General features: G+C 56.2%; 1 protein-coding gene across 1 annotated transcript; it reads left to right on the top strand.

Moving 5' to 3' along the window:
- Window positions 1-2,013: 2,013 nt before the first annotated feature.
- Window positions 2,014-15,752, top strand: LOC141994440 (deoxyribonuclease-1-like). Its single transcript, XM_074964664.1, has 8 exons — window positions 2,014-2,160; window positions 5,125-5,213; window positions 8,518-8,601; window positions 9,207-9,322; window positions 10,827-10,939; window positions 12,116-12,270; window positions 13,218-13,314; window positions 15,656-15,752. The coding sequence occupies exons 1-8, from the start codon at window positions 2,014-2,016 to the stop codon at window positions 15,707-15,709; spliced, it is 855 nt and encodes a 284-aa protein (XP_074820765.1). The 3' UTR covers window positions 15,710-15,752.
- The last annotated feature ends 5,932 nt before the right edge of the window (window positions 15,753-21,684 follow it).

Raw genomic sequence — 21,684 nt, 5'->3', positions numbered from 1 at the left:
CATTACAATTCTTTCACATGAACATGGCCTTGGTTTGCTCCCAGCCATGGGGTACCATGGAGCTGGTTTCACTCTGTGTCTCGGGTTTAAACCAAGAAACCCACTCTTTATCTTGTTACATTTGGGAAGTGATAACTTTTTCAATAATAGTTGAACCAATGTGGTAACGATTGAAATACTCCACTTACCTACCTTTAGCAGGGCATTAGGAAGGAAGCCTGGCTCATTCAGACCATGGGGATATTGCCAATCCTACATATTCAAAAATCATATGTCAGGCCCCAAAATCTCATGAGATTGCCTTAAAAATCATGAGATTTTTAAAGAATAATCCATCTGGGTTCTTTCTATTGACTTTGTGATTTTTGAGCCTTTTGGGTTTGTGTTTTCAAACTTTTCTCCGCAACCACAAGGGCTGTTGCTATTGATTAGCATCATTTCCTAGAGTTATGTTGGACCCCATGGCTGGAGATATCATTGTTAACTCAGATAGGAAGAGCTATTTTTTCACTAAGCAAACCTTTGCTTTTGTGAAAATGACCATATGGAGCCTATACCAGGCCTTGAGCAAACAGTGGAATCCTCCTTTGGCAAAGTCAGGACTTCACAAACTTTCATAAATAGGGGCTGGGGGAACTTCTGCTCTCCGTGGGGCATACGGAGCGACATCAAAGGTAAGTTGCACTTTCATTTCCTTCTTACAGATGTAGACTTCGGCTGTTCCAACTAATTTTCTGGAGATCAGATTTTTCTCCACCAGACAGTATCTAAGGCCAGATCTTCAGCAGGGGTAAACCAGTCAATTAACAGTCGTTGAGGAGATATATGTTCTCTGAATTATAGTACTTCCCTATAAGCCCTGATCCTGACCTCCTTACTGCAGTGGAAGTTTTGTACTGAAAAGTTAGGTCGGTATAGCTACAGCACTCAGAAGGGGGTGGGGGTGGGGTGGGGTGTGAAATTCACACCCCTGAGTGCTGCAGCTACGATGACCCAATCCCCGGTGTACACATGGCTAGGACAACAGAAGACTTCTTCCGTTACCCTAGCTACTGCTGCGCAGAGAGGTGGATTTCCTACAGTGATGGAAAACCCCCTTCCGTCGCTGTAGGAAGCAGCTCCACTACAGTAGCACAGCTGCAGCACTGTAGCTGTGCCATTGTAGCACCCGTAGCCTAGGCATGGCCTGAATAAAGAGGGCAGAAAAGGGCACGTAGCATTTCTCTTATATTTACAAACCCCTTGGGTGAAATCCTAGCCCCATTGAAGTCAATAGCAAAATTCCCATTGATTCAATGGAGCCAAGACTTCACCCTTTATGTGTAAGAACCACGTGTACCATCTAGTGTCTTGGGATACCAAACAAAGGGCCAGCACAAGGTGGTGGCAAAACAGTGGTGATCTTCTACTGAAGGTACCACACAATTGTCCGGACGGAAGGGTGCATGGGGCGGGAGCTCTCTTATGACCTTTGAATGAGCGTGTGAGATATTTCAATGGGAGCATGGGGAATCATTCCCCTGACAGCTGTGCAGGTGGAAGTGACGTGTTGGCATAGGGTGCTGGGGGGTATGGCTGGGTTTACTGGAGTCGGTGCATCAGGATTGGCTCCATGAATTTCAGTGGGCATTTCACCTGTGTAGGATTCTCAGGGAATGGCCCTGTGTTAATCCAGTGGCACAGGTAAACTGAGAACTGCACGGAAGTATGAGCAGCCTCAGGGAAGGATCCTGCAGCATCAGCCTGCACTCCGCCCCCATCCCTCTGCCAAACAATCGAGCCTTTCTCTCGGGCGGAGTGACATTGGGAAGATGAATCCAGGGAGTCTCAAGGGCGAATGTCAATGAGGGCAAACTCTGAGGAAGGGGGATCTCAGGGGCTGCTTTCAAGATTGTTACCTGTGCCAGAGTAACATCGCTGCATGGCACAGTGACTGGGGGCAGGCGAGGCAGTTCTTACTGTAACTAACCTCTGCTGATCCCTTGGGACTTTGCTTCCCTTCCTCCCTGCAGGATGGGGGCCATGAGGCCGGCGCTGGCCTTGCTATCCCTGGCCTACCTGCTGCACACAGCCGCTGCCCTGAGAATCTGCGCTTTCAACATCAAGACTTTTGGAGACAGCAAGCTGTCCAATGAAACCATCGCAGGCATCATCTTGAATGTGAGTATGGGGGAGTTCCCACATACCAGCAGTTCTTGAGAGCTGGGGGTGCCCTAGACTCCATCAAACAGCTGGCCCAGGGGCTCTCAGAAGTGTGTTTTCTGTGGGCCTGGAAAGTATGCTCTCACTTGGGCCGAAGGCTACTTAGAAACCCAACTGAAAGGGAAGTGATGAAGGGCCAAGTGCTGGGTTGTTTCTCTGCTTACTCCAGCAGGATTGGCTTAGAGATGGTAAAGCTGGTTGGTGTGACTCCTCCTCCATGTTGCTTATGCCCTAGATCTCTTGGTTACAAGTGGAGACAGCCTATCTGAACCCTGCCCAGGAACCCCTGGAGGGAGACACTTTCCAGCCACACTGTGCCCTATAACACTGAGAAGCAAAACCAAGGTCTAAGTGAGGAGATGATAGATCAATGGATGGTTATGTATGGGCATAGATGGTCTATCAGAACAAAGGAATGGCCACACTGGATCAGACTAATGGTCAATCTCTTCCAACAGCAGCTGGTGCCAGATGCTTCAGAGGGAATGAACAGAACAGGATAATTATTGAGTGATCCATCCCAGTTTCTGGCAGTCATCAGCCACACGGTCCCCTATAACACTGATAAGTGAAACCAAGGTCCTAAATAGATAAATAGATCGATCTATCTATCTGTAATGGGACTGTTGTCCCCTGATTAAAACTCAGTGCGGGTGTTTTGGTTGGCTCACTCCCAGTACCAAAAGAACTGGGAACAGTCGATGGGAAATCAAGACCCTGAGACTAACAGACACCAGGAACAATGGGGAGAGGCCAATGCTCCAGGTCAGCCTGACTGCCAGGGCAGGCAGGCTAATCAGGGAGTCAGGAGGCCAGGGGAGTCCCGTCCTCCATGTAAGCTGGAATTGCCTGGGTCAGACAGAGTGGGGCCGAGCTAAGGAAAAAGCAGGGGCTCAAGCTCAGCCAGGGAGCAGAGCTGGGCCAGATCCAGAGGGACCAGAAAAGCAGCCCAGGAAGCAGGTCAGTGCTGGGAGCAGAGTCACAGAAGCAGCCCACAGAGCAGCCTGTGCTGGGGGAAGAGCTGCAACGATCAGAGCCAGAGGGTCCAGAGAAGCAGCCCAGGGAGCTGGAGGCAGAGCAGCAGCAGCCGTGCTGAGGCAAAGTGGAGCTGAAGTTGGAGCTGAGGCAGAGTGGAGCTGGAGCTGAGCTGGGGCTGGAGCAGTCCAGAGCTGGGTGCGGTGAGCAGCTGGGGAGAGCAAGGAGGACCCTGGGCAGCGGGGCCAGCACAGGGAGACGCCCCCAGCCAAGATGCCCCTTGCAGGCTGCACTGGGAGGGGGATCGTAACCCCGACAGGGCGGTGGGGGGGTGACGCTGGGGGGAAGGGCTCTGCCACCTAAAGCCTGAGGGCGTGTGGCCACTGCCAGAGCAAGTGTCCGACCCGCAGCATCCCTGCAGCACAGCCAGGGCCTGAGCAGGTGGCCTGGGACTTGTGAGGAACAGACTGAACTTCCCTGACATTCCAGGGACACTGGTTGTGATGTCCCCGTGCCACAGAGTGGGGTGATGTGTTTTCCTCTAACCTGTCCCATTTTTTCCTTATTTTTTAAAATTGATGGCTGTTTAATAAACTGTATTTGCTTTGAACTATATGTAATGATCAGTGAAGCATCCAGTGCAGAGAGAGCACCCCGGAGTGGGGACATCCTAGCCCCTGCCCTAAGTGACCACAACAAGGTTGGGGGTCGAGACCCCCAGGAATCCTGGGCCCAGCCTTATTGGGGTTACGAGGACTCTGACACCCAGGAGAGTGGGAGGGGAGCCCTTGAGGTCAGGCAGGCCTCTGGGTAAAGGAAGTGGGAGCGAGGACTCAGAGCCTTTCGCTAGCCCATTTCACCGGGGTAGTGTATAAGCCAGGAAAGTTCCCCACAATAGCGGGACCATTCCCCTGCTTACATATCTATCTATCTGGGACCTTGGTTTCACTTCTCAGTGTTATAGGAGACCATGTGGCTGATGACTGCCAGAAACTGGGATGGATCACTCAATAATTACCCTGTTCTGTTCATTCCCTCTGAAGCATCTGGCACAAGGATACTGGGCTAGATGGACCATTATCTAGATCAAGGGTAGGCAACCTATGGCCCACGTGCCAAAGGCAGCACGCAAGCTGATTTTCAGTGGCGCTCACACTGCCCGGGTCCTGGCCACCGGTCCGGGGGGCTCTGCATTTTAATTTAATTTTAAATGAAGCTTCTTAAACATTTTAAAAACCTTATTTACTTTACATACAACAATAGTTTAGTTATATATTATAGACTTATAGAACGAGACCTTCTAAAAATGTTAAAATGTATTACTGGCACGCGAAACCTTAAATTAGAGTGAATAAATGAAGACTCGGCACACCGCTTCTGAAAGGTGGCCGACCCCTGATCTAGATCTATCTATCTATCTATCTATCACTACTTCAGATTCAGGTGCCACAAGTCCTCCTTTTCTTTTTTCAGATTCCACAGTGTTTTCAGAGACAGACAGAGGGTAACCCTGGCAGCCTGGCTGGCATTCCCCATGGCAGTGAAACTCATCCTGTGCAATCACTGCTGTGTTGGGATCCTGCTGGCTGATTTTTGAACCCTTCTGGAACAGCTTCAGTCTGAAAGCTGCCATTTCCTCATGTTCTCCTCTGTTTCCCCATCTAAGTCACCCCAGGGCTCAGCTCCTTCCCCCCAGCTCGTGCACTGCAGCAGAAGATAGGTAAATGCCTGGCTCAGCTGGTGGGTGAAGGGGCATGTCGGCCCTGGGGACACCACCCTTCTGGTGGCTGGCTGCAGCCTGGGATTTTGCTGGGTGTTCTCAGCGATTTTCCCAGCGTTTGTGCATGTCTAAGGGAAGCTGGGGGAAAAGGTGAGGGGTGTTAGGCACTGCACATGCAGCCTGCTCCAGGCTCGGCTTCACAGCACGGCGCTTTGTGTTTCCCCCAGATCTTGCAGACGTACGACATCACTGTGGTGCAGGAGGTCCGTGATTCTGACCTGAGTGCCGTCCAGAGACTGATGGATCAGCTCAACAGGTGTTTTCCAAACCTACATGGAAGGGGGGGAGGAAGAAGGGGAGGAGCCTAAAACCTTGCTGTGGTCTGGAGTGTTTTAGAGCAGATATAAACGAGGCTCCTTCGAGTGCAGCACCCAGCCAGCCATACGGGGAAGGTTCAGCGGCTGCCCACAGCAGTTTAGATGAAGGGAGTGCTGGAGCTGGGGCTCTGCAGGTGGCTCTGGCATAACTGACTCAGTGACAGTGTCACAGGGCGCATCGCTCACCGCTGGTCTGGCACCTCCTCCTGGTCACTCTGGGGATTAGCTCGAGGCCAACACCCCCATCCATGGTCTGCACCCACCCCACCACTTCAGCCGCAGTCCACCTGCAACCCCTCTTGCAGCATCAGGTACCGCAGCATCCTCTTCGTGGCTCAGCCCTCGGGCCATGTCACTATCTGGGTTCCGTGCTTCCGGGGGAGGTTTACCTCCTCAATAGTTCTGCCACTTCCCCAGTGGCGAGTGGAGGGACCCAGGCCCACCCACTGCTCTGGGTCCCAGCCCAGGGACCCTCCAAACCGCAGTCACCTACTGCATTCCTTTGCCTCTACTATCACTGCATTTCCCTGGGCCACTTCCCCATGGCCACAGCCCCTTCCTCAGCAGCCCATCCGGAGCTCCTTCTCTTCTCCCCAGGTTCCTGCCTGCACTGCTGTGTCCAAGGTGCTACAGCAGAGGTTGGCAAACTACACCCAGCCCCTGAGCTCCTGGCCAGGGAGGATAGCCCCCGGCCCCTCCCGCGCTGAACCCCCTCCTCCACAGCCTCAGTGGGCCGCCAGCACTCTGGCCTGCCTTTCCTGCCAGGCAGCGTGGGTGGCATGGCTGGCTCCGGCCAGACGGTGGGGCTGCGAACACCTGTTGCTCTGAGTGGCATGGTAAGGGGGCAGGCAGCAGGGGGGTTGGATAAGGGGCAGGAGATTCTGGGGGGCAGTCAGGGGATTGGGAACAGGGGGGTTGGATAGGCATGGGAGTCCCGGGGGGCCTGTCAAGGGTGTGGGCAGGGGTCAGGGCAGTCAGGGGACAGGCAGCAGGATGGATTGGATAGGAGGTGGGGTTCCAGGGGGGCGGTTAGGGGACAAGGAGCAGGGGGGGTTGGATGGGTCAGGGCTTCTGAGGGGGGCAGTCAGGGGGCAGGAAGTGGGAGGAGGTGGACAGGGGGCGGGGGCCAGGCCCTTTGGGGAGGCACAGCCTTCCCTATCCGGCCCTCCATAGAGTTTCACAATACTGATGTGGCCCTCGGGCCAAAAAGTTTGCCCCCCCGTGTGCTACCGGGTTGCAGCCACCTCCAGACACACTTCTCCCTCCTCAAATTCCAGTCAATACTGACCCTGATCTGCTCTGCGGCTCTTTTATATGGGCCTGCCCGTCCCTGATTGGTCACTCCTCACAGCCCCTCTCCTTATTGGCCAGTATGGGGCGAATGCCCCATCGCAAACACCCTCATGGGTCTCTGGAGCTTTTCACCACTGAAAGACACACACATGTGAAGGGACCTGGGCATCCCTGCCTGGCGCCACACGCCGCCATTCTCACAAAGCGAGCACGACATGGGGTACAGTGGTACCAGGGTGGCATATTTCAGGGCAATAATCTTGTATACAAAAGACAGCACAAACAGAGGAGCACAGAACTCACTGAGGACATCAGCAAGGTGCAGACACTGAGCAGGTCATGGCTAGAAGCTGGGATTGAGCGGGATCCCTGGATGGCAGCTTTCCCCTGGGATTACAGCATCTTCGTGGCTGCTCTAGTTTACACCACTGACTCCAATGCTACCCAGGCTTCTGACCAAATGCGCTCAGGGTAGATTTTTGCCAACCGCCCCCATTTTGTAATGTGCAGGGGGCCTCCCAGAGGCAGCCAGCAGCCCTACGTGCCACGCCACCCACTTTGCAAGAGAGAATGGCCTCACCAAAGGAGGGGGGTGTAGTGCATGAGGGGCAAGGTGTGACACACACGTGACACTGCCTGTGCGATGCGGTGACAAGCTGAGCCCAGAGGAAACAGGGAAGGAAGATCACAGGAGATGCCCCTCCCCCTCCCCCCACATTCCAATGGTTACTTACGAAAATACATTGGGTGTTTGCTGACAGGGCAGACAAAAATTGTGGGGCCTGGGGCTCTCCTGCTGTGCTGCCGTTTACACCAGTGCAAAGTGACTGTATACACTGATTCTGATCTCATGTACCCAGGTATAAATGAGGGTAACTCCATTACAGCCAGTGGAGGCCATCCAGTGTGAAACCGGTGTGAGGTCAGAACTGGGCCCTACCATATAGATGTGAATTGGTGACAAGGGACAGGGACCACCAACCCCTCAGGAGAAGCCTGTCAAAGGGGCGGAGAGGGATGGAATGGGCTTGGGAAGTGCAGAGGGAACAGACAGCCTCAGGCCAGGGGTAACATGACACCAGCGAGGTCTGATTCTGGTTGGTGGTATGAGAGCTGAGGCCACCTGCAGATGTCCCTGATGTGGCGGGGGTCACAGGCGCTCAGCACCTCTGTGGCAGAGGGGTTCCCACAAGACCTCTTCCACTCGGCTTCCCAAGAACTCAGTTCGACTCCACTCCCATCACTCAGGTCTCTTCATTGGGCCTGCAGCGAAGCTACGCTGAGTTGATCAGACTCAAGTGGAAGGGGTGAGGATCAGGCATACCAGTACCACCCATCCAAAGTGACCCAGCAACCCTCTGTTTTTATAGACAGGTACACATGCCATTGAAGCACTGGTTGGGGGATGGGCGTGCTCCCTTTGCAGGACCCAATCCCTGTACAACATGCACTGTGCATGCACAACTTTCTCTTTGCCTCGGCTCACCTTCCAGGCTTCGCTGACCCATTGTTATCTATTCATTGTCAGCGGTTCCCTGAGGGTCCCCCCTTATCTTAGCCACCACAGACAATCTGGTTCCACCCTGCTGCTCCACTTACCTCCCTAATCCTGTCTCCCAAGAAATGAGGCCTCACCCACGTCCAATTACTCATGTCAAGCCAGTCTACATATTGAAGGGGCCCCATGAGAATGATGCTCCCTGAGACACCCTCCCCTCCCCCCCAAGCCTGGCTTCCCGGAACAGAGTGGCAAGGGGCCTGCATGGAGGGAGACGTCTCAGCCGTAAAGCAGGCAGGGTTACTCCTACCTACGCTGGCTGGGAGATCGGCGGGGTGGGATGGGACTGGTGGGAGGTGGTGCAGGAGCAGGGAGATGTGCTGGACGTGTGCACAGCCCTCCCTGCTCCGGCACGGACCTCACTGCCAGCTTTTCTGCCACCCCCACTCTAGGGCTTCTCTGCAGCCATACAGCTATGTGATCAGCGAGCCCCTGGGCCAGAGCACTTACAAGGAGCAGTACCTCTTCATCTACCGGTAAGGATCCAGCAAACAGCCACAGCGCCTCCTGCCCAACCACTGCTGCTCTCTGCATGCAGGTCCCTGGGCTAGGGTTGCCAATTTGGTAACATTTAAAAACCGGAACCTCCCCAACCCTGCCCCTTCCCCTGAGGCCAGACCCTGCCCCACCCCTTCCCCTGAGGCCCCACCTCTGCCATGCCTCTTCCCCAAGGCCCCACCCCTGCCACGCCTCTTCCCGCTGACACCCTGCCCCTGTCCACTCTTCTTCCACCCTCCCTCCTGTTGCTTGCTGCTTTTCCCCTCCAACCCCTCTAACCGGCTCAGGAGGGACTCACTTGCTTTGCTGGTGCTTGGAGCTGCAGCCACCTGATGCAGGTAGGAGGTAGCCCTGGCTATATAGGGGCTGGTGTGGGTGATGACTTGGCTCCTATCCAGCCTACAGTAACCGGACATTAGGTGTCTGGTCAGTAGATCTGACCGGACTCTGTCAGGTCCCCTTTTTGACTGGACTTTCGGATAGAAAACCGGACACCTGGCCATCCTACCCTGGGTGCACCAGGGCCCACCCCAGAGTGGAGCCACCTGACTGCGTGTGGTCATTCCATCTCTCCTCCCGGCAGGACGGGTGTGGTGTCGGTGGTGGACAGTTACTGCTACGATGATGGCTGTGAGCCCTTTGGGAGCGACACCTTCAGCAGGGAGCCCTTCATTGTGAAGTTCTCCTCCCCCTACACAGGTAAGCGAGGCCCAGGGATCTCTCTGCCCCATGGCACTGGGAGCAGCAGCACCCCAGGCCATCCTGCATCTAGCTAGAGAAACCCCTGCTCCCCCACACGCTGATCCCTCCCACCAGGGAACAAGGAACGTTACCATGGAGAGTTCGGCAAAGTCTTTGGGAATGATGCTTCAACTCAGGACAGGCCTAGATCCAATAGGGGGAACGTGGAGTTGGGTCCGGGCCTGGGGAGTTATTCTGACTGGTATGTGGGCAGCCCGACCTAGTGGTTGGAGCAAGCATTGGGAGTCAGGGCCAGTCTGATACCAGGAGGTCAGCGTCCAGAACAGGCCAGAGGGCAAACCAAGGTCTGGGGTCAGACAGGGCCAGGTTACCAGGAGCTCATTAGCAGGTAGCAGAAGCAGATATGCCAGGGGAAGCAGCCCTGAGCAGGGAGATCCTGGCAGCATAGGCATCTTCCTGTTCCTGTGCTGGGTTTATACAGTTGCAGTGAAGCAGTGAGGACCCCCCGTGTTCTGCCAGCTGGAGGACTGAGGTTCTCTGGCGGAGTTCAGCTCCTACTCGGACACCGGTTAGCAGGTCAGTGGGTGGCGGGTTGGCGCTTACTGGTGCTGAAGCGCCCTATGGACCAGGGTTCAAGACCTGCAGTCCCCAATGGGTGTGGGTCTGGATGCTGGCTTGCGGAGTGCGTGCCTGGGGCTGTTTCACGGCATACGCCCCTGCAGGGGGCTGATCTTGGACACTGAACCTGAATCCCAGTGTCTGGCAGGTTGGGGGGTGGCGTTTGCATCCCTTGAGCTGGGGGTCAGTGGCAGGGGATCAGTTCAGCTCATTGTAAAGCCAGGTGCAGTTGGGACCCAGAGCTCAGCTTTGGGGTCGTGGGGGTTCACCGGGCTGTGAGTATACCTGCCCCTCTGCCAGCCCGCAATCCCATTGCTCCTTGGGGTATGGTTGGTCACGGGGCTGAGGGAGGAAAAGGGTGGCTGTGCACTGACATACAAACCCCACGGCAGCCGTTCTCATGGGGCCTGAACTCCTCAGAGCAGCCGGGGAGAAGCAGTGACAGTCCTGGCCAGCGGGAGCCCAGCCCAGAGGCTTTGCTGGCAACTAACCCCCTGCTCAGCTGCTCTGCAGCTTCCTTTGACGGCTGCTGCTTTGGCACAAAGCCAACCAGGGGCAGCTTTATGGGTGGCACTGACCCAGGAGGGCAGTACACAAGTGCAGAGGGACCCAGAGAGGCCAGCACGGCCAACTGGAGCTGCGAGCACTGTGGGAACTGCCAAGTGACAATAGAGTAAGCACAAGTAATAGGAGATCCTGGTTCAAATCCCAGTCCTGCCTGATTCTGAGTGGGAGTGGAAGTGTCCATACGGAGAGCATGGTCTTGGGAACCCCAGGGTGGAACAGTCCCAGATGTGTGTGAGAGAGAGACAGCAGGGAGGATGGGTGACGGCTCCGTGTGCGCATGGAAAATGGCTGGCTGTGTAACTTGTGTCTTTGGCAGAGGTGCCGGAATTCGTGCTGGTGCCCTTGCATACGGCCCCCAGCGAGGCTGTGGCAGAGATCGACGCCCTCTATGATGTCTACTTAGATGTCATCAACAAGTGGGGGACTGACGTAAGCAGATGTATCTGCATGCAAACCCAGTGCCTGCCGTGTGAATGAATTCACTGGCATTCCCTCCCCTGCTTGTCTCGGGTAAGGCTGCTGCTGCCAGGATGGGACATCAGCTGACTTGGCTGTGGAAGGTCCTGGCTAGTCTATTACTTATGCCGACCCCCGACTTCCTGTGCAGAGCTGCTCTGTCTGCCTGGGCCAGTGTAGGTTACCAGGAATGGTCAGAGGGAACAGCCAGGAGCTAACCAGCGGGGTTTGCCTCTGGGGAAGCGAATCTCCCTTCGTCCATATCCACACACTGATCTGTGTTGAACAAAGCTGTGGAGCAGAGAGGCCCATCTGCACTGCCCCCAACCCCTTCAGCCCTAGGCCCATAGGCCTCAGAGCCACACAACCCCTCTGGGACCCTCGCCGCAGAGTGCCCAAGGGTGGGGAGATGCGGGTTCCTTCCCGCTTCCCTGCCAGGGTCTCCACCCTTCATCACACGGATGGCGAATGAGGATCTCGGACCCACTTCCAGCTAAATGGAGGGGTTCTGCCGCTCAGCCTGGACAGCACAGTCCCAGTGTGCCGAAGGCTCGAGCAATCAGGAATGGGCTGTAGGCCCTTTCACCTGCTGGCATCGGGTCCAGGGCAGTGGTGACTGAAGCCAGCTGTTCCCTGATGACATTGAGCCAGGGAGGTGCACACAGCATGTCACCCTAGGGGTGGTCTTGGCACCAGAGCCTGGGCACCTGCACTGCGCTCCCTCCTTAGAGCTGCTCTCTCCAGGGCAGGGCTGGGTACATCAGCAGGAGGCGTGGGGGGCCCTGCCTGTGCTGCCCCTGCTCTGCAGATGAAGCATCAGCCCCCCTGGCCCAGGTCATTGTGGTGCCAGGACCTCATGGTGTATCTGAGCACAAGGAAAGCCTCATGACCCCAGCCCCAGAGAAGACACCAGCAGAATGGCCAGAGGGAGTGACAGACCCCCAGACCACCATGTGTCAGCTCCTGCCCCTGCCTTAGCCACAAAGACAGCCATAGCCAAGGAGAGCAGTGATTAGCCAGCGAGACCTCAGCTTGTGGCACTGGCAGGGCTGCCCGGGACACTCCAGAGCGAAGGGCTCAGGGAGGCTGCTGTGCGTGAGGTTCTTGCCTGGCTGGGCCCCCCTCACTGACCTGGCACTTCCTTGGCAGAACATCCTCTTCCTGGGAGACTTCAATGCCGACTGCTCCTACGTCGGGCCGCAGGACTGGCCTTCCATCCGCCTGCGCACCAGCGACGCCTTCCAGTGGCTCATCCCGGACAGTGCAGACACCACCGTGTCGTACACAGACTGCGCCTACGACCGGTGAGGAGAGCTGCTGCTGATCATCCCCAGTGCCGCTACTGGGCCTGTGCCTGGTAGCTGTACGGAGAAGCACAGGGCTCCATGGTCTGTGGGCTCCCCATCAGCCCTTGGGGGTTGGGCTGGTGCTGAGGCAGGTGGGCAGTGGGCTGTCGGGGGAGCCTGCGCTGCCTCTGCCCAGGCTGTGCCTGTTCTACCAGTCAGTAGCGGGTTTCGGTCCCTGGGACTGCCGGCCCCTCAGCAATGCAGTCACCTGGCAGGAGGGTACCACGTGAGCACCACGGCGCATCAGAGATAGGAATGACAGCAGCCCCAAGAGACAGCCTAATGCAGCCAGTGCCAGCCCTGGGGACAGCAAATGACAGGGAGGGGATGAAAAGGGGCAAGGAGAGGACGACAGGTGGGCAGTGCCCTAGCACAGAAGGTCATCACTCATAGACCACATCTGGGAATACTCAGAGACCCCTTCAGCTGCGGAAAACCACAGCCTCTGGCACAGACTGCAGAGAGACTGTGTGTAGCCCAGCCAGGACACTCATTAACCCTGATTGCCCTGTGCTGTGCTGTGGGCGTGTGCTCCCCACACACTCGGGTGCGATAGGAAGCCCGGCTCTCTCCAGAAGGTTCTGGAATCAGGTGCTGCTGGAACTTGGCCCCACGTTCAGCTGTCACCTGCCTCCACTGAGCTCAGCTTCCACACCAGATGGAGCTGGCTGAGAGCCCCAGGGGGTCTAGCTGCTGGGGAGAGGGATTTTCCCCCCAGGACTGCACAAACCAAGCCACCCTGTCAGCTCCCCCCAGCACTCTCCCTGGCTCCACTACTTAGGGAAGCTGGTGAGGAACCCCACCAGCAGCGCTGCCATCGTTGGCCCTGGGCTCCAGCCTGGCTCTGGGGTGGGCGAGGGCATTCCCTGCAGTGTTTAACCCTAGCCCCTTGTGGCGTGTCACAGGATCGTGGTGAGTGGCTCTGAGCTGCAGCACTGTACGGTGGACAAATCCGCCAAGGTCAACAACTTCCAGGAGACTTTCCACCTGCAGCTCAAGGATGTAAGTGAAGCGGACAACCTGCCTGTGTGCTCTCAGAGCAGCTAGCTGTGAGCAGAGACAATAGCTGCTAGCTAGCCAGGGGACAACGACAGCTGGTCAGGACTGGGGCCAAGCTGAGAGATCACTGCATCAAGCTTTGCAGGGAGTCTCCCAGAGTTAAAGGCTAGTCCAGCTCAGCTACACTAAGGCCTGTTCTACACACAGGTGTTGTCCTGCTGTAACTGTGTGGGTTTGGGGGTACTGCTATAGTTACAGGGGCAGGAACTCGTGTGGATGCAGTTATACCAATATAAAGGAGCTGGATAGCTTGTTCCCCTTCCCAGATGGGAAGAGCTATCCCGGGGTAAGCACCTTTAGACCAGTCTAACTCCATCCACACTAGGGGGCAAAAGGGGTACCGTTTGTGGGTGTAGACGAGGCTGGAGACCCTACAGGCCTGATTCTCCATTTTCCCACACCTTGTGCAGAGTGAGTGCTGGGGCAGAGTAAGAGTGCAGGATCTGCAGGGCAGCCTTTCCCACACACTTGGCTGTCACTGACTTCCCAAAGGGCAGGATGACGGGCCCTAGACATTGTTACATCGCCTCCTGGCCAGGACACAGCATTTACACTTGGAGAGTCCTGTTGGCTCTATGCTGTACAGCTCGCTCCGCCCCGCCAGTGCTTGCTAGTGGCTGTTTTCTTATGGATATTGTGTAGAATATCCCCACACCTGCAGTTAGCCCCTGCCGTGGGTTAAAACCCCGGGCCTGATCCTGCTTTCTCCCTGGGGTAACCATTGTTCTTGGCAGACCAGCTGTCCACTGGTATAACCATAGGTGCTGACTCCATGGGTGCTCCGGGGCTTGAACACCCATGGAAAAAAAATAGTGGGTGCTCAGCACCCACCAGCCACAGCTGTTCGGCGGTGTACCCAATCAACTAATCCAGGGCACTGCCAAACAGCTGATGGAGATGCCACCAAACAGCTGATAGGCGGTGCAGCCAAACAGCCGTTTGGTGGCTGGTGGAGGGTCTTGGGGGAGAGTGGAGAGCAGCGAGTGGCAGGTGGGTGGGGGCCTCGGGGCGGGGGCGGGAAGAGGTGAAGTGAAGGCGGGACCTTGAGGGAAGGGATGGAATTGGGGCAGGGCTTCAGGGCAGAGCGGGGATGGAGCACCCCTTGAGAAAAATAGAAGTTGGCACATCTGGGTGTAGGTGAGAGAGGAGACTCCGGCTGCTCCTTTCACAGCGCTGGGGAATTAGAGGGTAAATTACACTGAGGTCTTGGCTCTCCCCTCGACAGTGCCGTCCACTGCAGCTCATGCGTCCTGTGCTCTTACGTGATTGGATGCCACCACTCAGGCATCACTCAGGGGGCTCGCTGCACAGAACCATTCAGTGCCTCAGGAGGCCATCTCCCCTGGGGACTGTGGCTGTGTTTTGCATGCGTGTAGACTGCATGAAGGAGGCAACGCTCTTGGGGGCACTGTGTAGGCAGCGTGGCCCAGTGGCTAGGGCGCAGGAAGGGGCGTCGAGAGGCCGAGGGCCTGATAACCCAGGACTTTCCCCTTGTGTGGTTGGTTAGAGTGGCTGTGTGAAGTGATGGTAACACGCTCCAGGCCAGCTCAGGCTAGGAGCATTTTACACATTCTTTGCACCAGTCTGAATGACTCCCCAAGGCGCAGGGCAGGAGAGGGTTAAACCTTAGGCTTGAATTGCACGGCCAGTTCGCCTCGCTGCTCTGTGCCTCAGTTTCCCCTCTGTAAAGGGCTCTGAGCTTGAGGGAGGAGCTGGGGGAGCCTTGGCTCATTCTGGCATTGGCCTCCTGTTCAACGTGTGCCGCTGGCCTCGATGTCCATGGGATGAGCGCAGGCCGGGCTTCCCCTGGTTTGCACTCACACTCCTGATGGAAATACCGCCTGGGAGCTCATCTAAAACCATGCAGACCCCTAGGGAGCTCTCCTTCCCAAAGGCAGGGAGCTAACGGGAACCCTGCGTTTGACAATGAGTCACCTTGCATAGGAGGATCTCAGACCACCTCATTAATATTAATTGACTCACCCTGGCAGACCCCGGTGATAGGGATGGTCAGCGTTATCCCCATTGTACAGTTGGGGACACTGAGGCATGGAGTGGTTGGGTGATTTGCCCAAGGCCATGCAATGAGTCGGTATCAGGGCACGGAACAGATCTAGACACATGCTCTGTCCGTTAGCCCATTCTGCCTCCTGCTGCACCTCAGGAATTGCCAGGATTCATGTGACAACAGGAGCCATGACACGAGGTCATGGACAAGCTGTATCTGATGCCTGCTGAGCATCCCCACAACTTAGGCTCTGTGATTTCTCCCTTTTGTGTCCAGGCCCTGGCCGTCAGTGACCATTTCCCGGTGGAAGTGACTCTGAGGGCTCGCTGAGGCTCGCCTGCTCCTGCTTTGCTCCATCCCCCACTAAGCCAGGAGACATAGCTACCAGCAAAGCAACCTCTACTGCATTCATATTCCCTTTGGCTGCTACTGGCTGCAGCGCCAACGCCTTCAGACGAGCTCCCCAGGATGAACCGTAGCATCTACGATTATAGCCAAATACCAGCCTCCTGGCATCTACCTGCTGCTCCTGGCACATCCTCATGGCTGGTCACAAACCCACCTCTCTAGGTGCTGCATCGAATGCCCCGCCAGCGTCACTTACTGGGTACCTGGATAACTGGCATATCCATGCCATGCCATGGGGAATGCCCTTCATGCAATGTAGTTAGTAAGCTTTGAAATCTTTGGTCTTGGGGCATCCTGGAGCGTTATGCTGGGCAACAGGGCTGGGGCGGCGCTGATTTTGTGGCCAATGGGTATGTGCAATTAACATAGGCTGAATGAGGGGCAGTTTTATAAGTGCTTGATGATTGGCTAGAAGCCAACTCTGGAGTCGCATGATATCTGGTGTTTTTCATAAAGCCCTAGCTCTTGGAGTCATGTGTTTATAGCAGACTCTTGGCTTTCATTAAAAGAGCCAGGCTCCAGCCTTCATGCATGTGTTTAAAAGCTGGAAGATGTGAATGACCTCTCAGTGCTCAAACCCCACCAGGCCAATAAACAGAACCCACCACTGATTATTTTCTCTCTCTCATGATTTTTAAGCCAGACTCATGAACTCTGAACACTTAACATGGAGCGTAAGAATGGCCACACTTGGTCAGACCAATGGTCCATCTAGCTCAGGATCCTGTCCTCAGACAGTGGCTGGTGCCAGGTGCTTCAGCGGGAATGAACAGAGCAGGGCAATTATCAAGTGATCCATTCCCTGTTGTCCAGTCCCAGCACCTGGCAGTCAGAGGTTTAGGGACACCCAGAACATGGGGTTGCATCCGTGACCTAAAGCCATTGAGGGCTACCTGTCCTCCATGAACTCTGTGAACCTGACTGTTCTTGTAACTGTCTGTCCACCTGGAGTCATTCCCTACAGGACAGCGTTGACCCTGCATTGTGCTGTCCCATCCTGACTTGGGGCATTGCCCTAGCAACTCTTCGGGAAAGAGATTCTATTCTGTGTCTATGGCTTGCCTTTTATAAGCCCCACCTGCACTAGATGATTTAGTTGGGGATTGGCCCTGCTTTGAGCAGGGGGTTGGACTAATGACCTCCTGAGGTCCCTTCCAACCCTGATATTCTGTGATTCTAAGGACACGATGTCTATACTATGGAATAATAAGGGGGAGTGCTGGTCATCTGCAGTTTGATACCATGACATGCAATCAGTATGGAATCAAATGGATCCATCTGTATCTGATTCAGAGTGTTTTTTGGGGGGTCATTTATGCTCTTGAGGGCCTCTGCCATCTGAGCTGCCAGATTTTGTAATGAGGGGCATTTTTCTGCTCACAGCAGGGTCCCTATTCAACAAATGCTACTGCAACAGCAAGACTACAGCTCAGCCCCAGGAGGGAAGGGACTAGACTGTGGCTGTGGGAACAGGACAGGATTTGGGATGGGGGAGGCATGTGGCTCACTGGGCATGTAGTGGGAACGCTTCTGTCTATTGCAGTCAGTCACTCAGCTCTCACAATGCATGGAGAGCCCCCAGAACAGCTCAGCGGTGGCCCTGAGTGAATCAAGCCAACCTCCATCTAGGCTGCTGTGAGCATCCTGTTTATTTGGGGGGTACCTAGCATCTCGGAGATGGAGTGCATTAGTGCAGGGTGTGTGTGTGTGTGTGTGTGTTTGTGTGTGAGACCACACACCTGCTAGGGTTTTACTGCCGTGTTACAAAATGTTTTATTTTAGAACAAATTAAACCACGATTAATGATTCTTCTAATTTATTAAATAAGGCACCAAAATATCCCACTGAGCCAGGACGGGCAGGGATGCAACCCCATGCTCTGAGTGACCCTAACCCAGGGGTGGGCAAACTTTTTGGCCTGAGGGCCACATCGAGGTGCGAAACTGTATGGAGGGCTGGGTAGGGAAGGCTGTGCTCCCCAGATAGTCTGGCCCCTGCCCCCTATCCGCCGCCACCCACTTCCCGCCCCCTGACTTCCCCCCTCAGAACCTCCAACCCATCCAACCCCCCCACCACTCCTTGTCCCCTGACTGCCCCTGCCCGGCACCCCCCCACCCCCATCCAACCCGCCCCCGCTCCCTGTCCCCTGACTGCCCCCACCCTTATCCACAGCCCCGTCCCCTGACAGGCCCTCCAGGACCCTACCCCCTATCCAACCCCCCCGCTCCCTGTTCCCGGACTGCCCTGACCCCTATCCACACCCCTGCCCCCTGACAGGCCCCCCAGGACACTCACGCCCTATCCAACCCCCCCTGTTCCCCAACCCCTGACTGCCTCACCCCAGAACCTCCACCCCATCCAACCGCTCCCTGTCCCCTGACTGCCCCCTGGGACCCTCTACCCACCCCCACCCCCCCGCCACCGCATGTGCCACCGCTGCCCCCTTACCATGCCGCTCAGAGCGGCAGGAGCTCGCAGCCCCGCTGCCTGGACGGAGCCAGCCACGCTGCCTGCCACTGGGGGAGGGGGAACAGCAGGGGAGGGGCCGGGGGCTAACCTCCCTGGCCAGGAGCTCCAGGGCTGGGCAAGACGGTCCCATGGGCTGGATGTGGCCTGCGGGCCATAGTTTGCCCACCTCTGCCCTAGCCTCTATTTGCCAAAAGCTTGGAGTAGGCGACAGGGGATGGATCACTCGATGATTGCCTGCTCTCTTCATTCCCTCTGAAGCACCTGGATTGGCCACTGTCAGAAGACAGGCTACTAGGTTAGCTGGACCATTGGTCTGACCCAGTGTGGCCGTTCTTACGTGCTTCATTCCTTGTGACAGGAAAAAAAATGGGGGGGTGGGGGGGAAATAGTCATTTCTTTTCTACCATGTCCATGCTCTTTGTTACTGGGACGAGTTTCCTGCTCCATCTCCCTTGGCCCCCAGGTGGCAGTGGAGACTGTTTACATCTGGCTACAGCAGAGTTGGACAGCTGCACATAACCCTTGTGCCAGGGGGTGTCACAGCTCCAAGGAGTTGCGGGCAGTCACCCCTGCTCCTGGGAGAAAAGGTAGGCTGCTTGGAGAAGCGGCCACAGCTGTGGTCACACTTAATCAGGCCACAGCGGCCGGAGAAAATGGCTAAGAGAGGAGCTGGGTCAGTCTCGCTCCAGCCTTGGAGAGGGAAGGACCAAGCTGCCTGGGAACAGAGGGTACCTGATGCAGAGCAGAGCAGGGCTGGGGTAGGGCAAGAGGAGCTGGGGAGCTCCAGCCTGGTAACTCCCCAGGTTGAGGCCTTGGTAAAGGCCTAAAGAGGTACTGGTGCTGCAGGGAAAGGCAGTTGGTCCAACCCCCTTGCCAGTGAGGAGTGGCCATCACAGACTGCAGTTTGCCCCAGTGAAAGGGGGCTAGATGATGACTGGCAGTAGCCACTGAGGCAAGGTGGGTATAGGGGAAGGGAGTTCCCCTGGGAGGGGGAGACCCAGGGTGAGGGGACTGCTGCGGGCAGAATCCCGAGGTAAGGGGCATCAGGGTCCAGGAGGGACATGGAGGCCTGAAGCAGGTAAGACCCTGGCCAGCAGAGGGTGCTCTGAGAGCTGGAATTGAGCTAATTCCTGAGGCAACCAGCAGGAGGCGCCGCACCAGTGAGTCTGCAGTCTGCTGCATGTGGTGGAGAACGTAGGCATAGATGGTCACCCCTGATACAAGGGGCAGGGACAGGACTGGAACTATTGCCAAGTTCAGGAGGAGCCACCGCAGGGAGCAGTGGGAGAAGCCCAGCGCCAGGGCCCGGAGGTTGGGTGTGGAACGTAGGGCTTGTTATGCCTGTACAAGGCATGGATATTTAAAAAGGGATTGTCCCTACTGGGATGGGGGCAGGGCTCCTCACCCCGACCCGGGACAGGGGCAAATCCCTAAGACAGCCTGCCTGGGGAGGGAACCCAGGGGGCCGAGGACATTCTGGGCCTGCGGACAACGTGGACACGTACAGTGGGCGTGCCCAGGCCTGCGGCAGAGGGTCCAAGTCAGCCTGGGTGAGAGGGTGGGACCCCAGAAGGACCACGAGAGACCCACGGAGGCGGGAAGCCTGCTGGAGCTGCCATGCATCAGCCACATTAGGAGGCCCTGCCCCCTCAAGGGAACGGAGGGGCCGCAGAAGGTGCCCGGGGGCCCGGAAGAGTCAAAAGGGGACAGGATCAAGGCCGCAGTGATGATGGCTGACTGGCTGATGGGATGCCAACAGGAGGTGGCCGAGGCAGCAACTGGGATGAAGGGGACCCAGCAGGAGATCGAGACCCAGACCGTTGCTGGGCAGGTCTCAAATAAAGAAACTGAGATAGAGTGGGCCCAGCAAGAGGCCGGGACCCAGGTGGTCAAGGAGCAGGCCACAAAATGGACCCAGACCCTAAAAGTGGAGAGGCAGGGGGATGCTGACCTGTGAGCATGGCTGGAGGCAGCGGAGCAGGCCCGCCAGAAGGTGGAGGCACACACCCGGGAGATGGCCCGAGGCTGGGAGGCTTCGGAGATGGGGCGGGTGGCCCTGGAGGGGCTGCTTTGGGGAGCCCAAGCCAAGAGACCCCTCTACCCCCGGGGTGGGGATTTTGAGGGGGGCAAGACATGGGCTAGCAGAGAGCGCTCAAATTGAGCTAATTCCTGAGGCAACCAGCAGGAGGCGCCGCACCGGTGGGTCTGCCGTCATCCGTACAAGGCCTGGTTTCAATATCTAGGGGTTCCTCTTAACATTGCGATCTGGCTCAAGCCCCTACCTAGAAATCTGGGAAAACTAACCCCCCCACTCCTGGGCCTGTAAAGAGGCAAAGCAAACGTTCATTAATAGGGAGAGGGAACTCTGCATGAATTTGGGGAAACCCGGCACCAGTGTGTCAAAAGCGTGCAAACAATAAGTAATCCCCCACCCTGCCGTATCCTTTGCCTCTGTTTTCTACCTCGCCGTGGGGAAGTCTGACAGACGAATATCCCTTTAACACAGCACTCCGCTTTCCCTCTGCTGTACCCCATTCACAGCTGGTTGTCCCAGATCAGCGTAGTCCCAGAATTCAGGGGAGCATTCGCATGGGTTCACCACCTGCCCCTGATGGGGGCGGGGGTCAGGTAATGGCTCTGCTGCTACCTGCCACTCACTGCTGCCCCTGTGTCTAGCTGCGATGCCATGTTCTGAGTTTCCACCACTTAGCCCAGTTCTTCATGATTTCACCAGGCAGCAGGGAACCTGACTGCTGCTGCAGCCTCTATGCTGCCTTTCACAACAGGTCTAAGGTTCAGCCCCCTGGACCTACCCATCAGTGATTTCAGCCCTAGTGATCACTCAGCAGAAACAAAGACTCAATTAATTCAGATCAACTCTATCTTTAAACACTCGAGAGCGAGAGAGGTCAAATGTGACCTAAACTACCTCCACAAAATCCCCACCACCACCTAAGAGCATCTGTTCCCATCACCCTCTGCCTTTCACTTGCATTTAACATCACAACCCCCTGCTTAATTTAGAGTGACAGCCTCAGTCAAGGCATGATAAATACAGTTCTGTTGCCTCTTAATCATACAACCAGGATAATAACATTTCCTCACCCCTGCGTTCAAAGCTAAAGTGGTGGCAGAAAGCACTGGAAGGCAGGCAGAGGAGCAGGGACGCGGCACACTGAGGGGAGGAGGCAGAGGTGAGGTGGGGCGGGGAGGGGAGCTTGGCTGCTGGTGGGTGCAGAGCACCCACTAATTTTTCCTCGTGGGTACTTCAGCCTCGGAGCACCCACGGAGTCGGGGCCTATGCTTTCTGGGGGAGGTAGCAGAGAGGTTGATTGGCAGGGGACGCTGACACCTGGTGATACCATAATCCCTCAAGCAGTTGTGGAGGGTGCCTGGCCAAAGTCAACATAACCCACAGTCTTTACTCA

The sequence above is a fragment of the Natator depressus genome, chromosome 10, assembly GCF_965152275.1.
Source record: "Natator depressus isolate rNatDep1 chromosome 10, rNatDep2.hap1, whole genome shotgun sequence".
Lineage (NCBI taxonomy): Eukaryota > Metazoa > Chordata > Testudines > Cheloniidae > Natator > Natator depressus.
Note: the sequence above shows the minus strand (reverse complement) of the source record. Positions and strands in the feature narration are given on the sequence as shown.

Coding starts and splice junctions, on each gene's coding strand:
- LOC141994440 (XM_074964664.1), top strand. CDS start 2,014: ATGGGGGCCATGAGGCCGGCGCTGGCCTTGCTATCCCTGGCCTACCTG. Junction 8,602..9,206: donor CAGTACCTCTTCATCTACCG/GTAAGGATCCAG, acceptor TCCTCCCGGCAG/GACGGGTGTGGTGTCGGTGG. Junction 12,271..13,217: donor ACAGACTGCGCCTACGACCG/GTGAGGAGAGCT, acceptor GGCGTGTCACAG/GATCGTGGTGAGTGGCTCTG.